General features: G+C 40.2%; 1 protein-coding gene across 1 annotated transcript; it reads left to right on the top strand.

Moving 5' to 3' along the window:
- Window positions 1-897: 897 nt before the first annotated feature.
- On the top strand, window positions 898-1,866 carry LOC139597324 (testis-specific serine/threonine-protein kinase 2-like). The gene has a single exon (XM_071442538.1). The coding sequence runs from the start codon at window positions 898-900 to the stop codon at window positions 1,864-1,866; it is 969 nt and encodes a 322-aa protein (XP_071298639.1).
- The last annotated feature ends 1,858 nt before the right edge of the window (window positions 1,867-3,724 follow it).

The raw sequence follows: 3,724 nt of genomic DNA, 5'->3' as shown, positions 1-3,724 counted from the left end.
GTTACTAATATAATTGAAAGTAATTGCAGTTTTCTGTGATTTGCAATTCTTTAATGTGGTTATGTGGTTGCACCCTGCAATGTTATCATGGCTGATAAAAATTAACTTTTCTCTACAATTTCTTGGGAAGTTTAGTAGCACTAAATGCTAAAAACAAGGAAAGAACTGTGCATACAAAGGGAGATTATCTGCAGTGACAATTTTGAATTTCCATAGAATTATTTTCTTCTGAAATAAGGAAGAGACTTTTAGAACTCTCATAACAGTACTGACATAAAACACTAAACTGGTGGGACTCCTTGGTACTTCCTGGAAGACTCAGGTTGGTCAGCTGTTACTGCAATCAAAGTCAACAAACAGCACTTTCAACAAACCAGGTTCTATCATACCACTGGGGAAAATAAAAGAAAGGTTTTTGAATACACTATGCACTGCTTCACAAAGTCTCAGTCCTCAGATGGTTTTTGTTATTTTCCTAAAATCCACAAAAAATGCCGAGTATATTGTATTAATGATGTACAGCAACAGCACAACTGAAAAACAACATTATAAAACTAAGATACAAAAACAGTCCTCCTACTCTGACCATGTTAAAAAGAGAAACATATCTTGGAGAAATCATCTCTGTTTTCTGATCACAATGCACAGGGGTGACCATCAGTGACAGCATAGAGCAGCCAGAGCCTCCATGTAGGGTTTTGCCTCCGTGATGTCACAGAGCAGTTCCATGAAATGCCAGAAAGCTCCTTCCAGGGTGACTGTTCATGAGATCACCCCGTAACCGCCCACACACCTGGCCCAGAGTTCTCCTGCAGCACCATCAGGCGTGGAGCACAGCCCAGCAGCACAGGATGCAGAGCAGCTCCCGCTGGGGCAGGTCCCTGCAGCTCTCCCACGATGGATGCTGTGGTGCTTAAAAAGAAGGGCTACAGCCTCGGTGATACTCTTGGAGAAGGCTCCTATGGCAAAGTGAAAGCTGCCTACAGCCACCGCCTGAAATGCAAAGTGGCCATCAAGATCATTGACAAGAAGAAAATTTCTCAGAATGTCCTGGAAAAATTTCTCCCCAGGGAAATGGAGGCTTTGATGAAACTGCACCACCCCGCGATCATCGAAACCTATGAGATTTTTGAGACTTCCTCGGGGAAAGTGTACATCGTGATGGAGCTGGGGGAGAAGGGGAGCCTCCTGAACTACCTGAGCAGCCAGGGGGCGATGGAAGAGAGCGCCGCTCGCTCCAAGTTCCAGCAGCTGGCTTCTGCCATCCAGCATTGCCACGACTTGGACTTTGCCCACAGGGACCTGAAATGTGACAACATCCTTCTCGATGATTGTCTTAACTTCAAGCTCTCAGACTTTGGCTTTTCAAAACCCCTGTCTCGAGATGGAAATGGAAAAACCATTCTCAGCAGCACCTTCTGTGGATCTCTCGCATACTCAGCCCCCGAGCTGCTCGAGCATATTCCTTGTGACCCCAGGATTTCGGACATGTGGAGCCTGGGCATTATCCTGTATGCAATGCTTTTTGCTTCACAGCCATTTGACAGTTCCAACATCAGGGAAATGCTCCAGGTTCAGAAACAACAGAAGATTCCCTTCACGAAGGCAAAAAATCTCTCTACAGACTGCAAGAACCTCATTGTCCACTTGCTCCACCCTGATGTGTCCCAGAGGCTGCGCATAGATGAAGTTTTGAGACATCCCTGGCTGCAGAACGCAAAACTCACGCGCAGCCTGCGATCCCCAAGCGACCCCAAAGCCAATGGCAAGAAAAGCCCCAAAAAAAACAAGATGGAAAATCCCATTGTGCGTAAGTGTAAGGAGTGGAGGAGGAAATCAGATTCTCTTAAGGATGCTTTCCTTTAACAGGGCCACAACGTTGGCCTCACCTGTGAACTGCATTAGTTTAAGCTCAATTAAAGAGAACCTGTGTGAAATTCCATGTGGCAGTCATGTCCCTGCTCCTGCACAGTGCTCTTGAAGGAGGAGCTTTAACACTGCCGAAGTCAAGACTGTGAAACACGGGGGAAATAATGAGGGAGGGAAGTTTTAGATCGTGTAAACAAACGGCAGAGGAGCACTTGGTATGTAATATTTGAAGGAGGAATCTATTTCAAACTTAACAAGGCAATTATTTTTCATATATCTGAATATCAGACCTGGTGATACCAGACTTTATAAAAATTTATAACTATTTCAATACTCAGACTCTAGGATCTGCCTAGACATACTGCTTATGAATCAAAATTTAGCTGATTTTTCTCTTTTAAATTTGAGTGTTTCAACAAAAAAATGTGCAATGGAAACCATTTCTCTAGTCTTAAAAATTAACAAGGATTACAAATCAGTTGTACCATAACACAGGTTTTAAGTCAAAAGGAATGGGGGAAGAGTTTCCATTAATTAGGAAGGAAAATTTAAAAAAAAAACACACATCCAAACATCAGCTGCCTTTTAACTAAACTTATTGGCTGAGCAAAACACATGCATAAATTCTTTTTTCTATAACAAGAAATATTATGTTAGACATTAAAAAAAAAGTATACCTTCAATGCTATTGTTGTTTAGCCTAAAACTTAAAAAATAATGTTAATTATTTTATTTGCATTACAGTCCTGCAAGGTAGTCCTGATCAAGGATCACTTTAAAAGCCTGCAAAATGAGAAGTCTCCTGTCCCACTGGTGTAATACATTTACTTCTAGGTCCCACAAGATTGATTCAACTGGTTAAGTTATGCAAGCACACATTTACAGTCCAGCCACTTCCTGCAGAAAAGCATCAAGAAATGTCATGTGGGTAAAACCCAATCCCAGTGGAGACTTTGGGAGGTTTATTACCAATTCTTTGGTACTCAAATAATTGCCTGTCACTAAAAGTAAAGCAAAACAAATATAATTTCATTGGTCTGCTTGGCTAGATACATTTGACCAGTAATTGACCTACAAGGGTATTTATGCAACACCTGAGAGTGTCATGCACACAAATGATGACCTACTCATTATTTAGTATTGCTTAGAAAGGGTCAGGCTACTATGTTTAACTCTCTATAAAATAGAGATAAAGTAAAGTTGAAGTGCTGCTGAAAAGCAGCAAAATGTCAAAAAGTACCCTAACATACAATTTGACAAGACAAAAATTATGTTTATCCATTATTTCACCCACTATTCTTTACAGAAAATCTGCTTTTCCCATCAAAACATTATGTTAAAATATCAAACATAAAATACTGCTATCAACAAAGTCTTTATATAACAAAAAAGCTCACCATAATTAAAACTATTATTTCCATTTAGTAAATGTAGACAACTAAATCTATTCTGGGGAAAGAAACCTTCTTGCTTAATATGAAAGAGATTATTTTTGATGCTAAGAACTCAAATGCAGTCTGGAATAATTACAAACCTTACTCTGAATAGTCTTCTGCCTCAGAGAGTGGATTAAAAGATGGATTGTACAAACAGCCATGCAGCAGAGCTCTTACTATCCTAAATAATCCAAGGAGAGACAAAGTCAGATCCAGCTCTAATTAACACTCATTGCTCGTGGCAGGAGAACATTAACATGGTACATTTCCACTGGCACATGTTTACAAGTCACAGCCATTGGAAAGGACACTTGGACAAACAAAATGGAGCTTATGAATTCTTTGAGTTAGCAGTTCAGGAGAAAGCTTAAAATATATCTTATTGTTATTTTGCTTTCATTGATTTAATCTGGGACCAA

The sequence above is a fragment of the Agelaius tricolor genome, unplaced genomic scaffold (assembly GCF_023055355.1).
Source record: "Agelaius tricolor isolate 1412-34295 unplaced genomic scaffold, bAgeTri1.0.p SCAF_17, whole genome shotgun sequence".
Classification (NCBI taxonomy): Eukaryota; Metazoa; Chordata; class Aves; order Passeriformes; family Icteridae; genus Agelaius; species Agelaius tricolor.
This window is presented reverse-complemented; position numbering and strand designations above follow the sequence as displayed.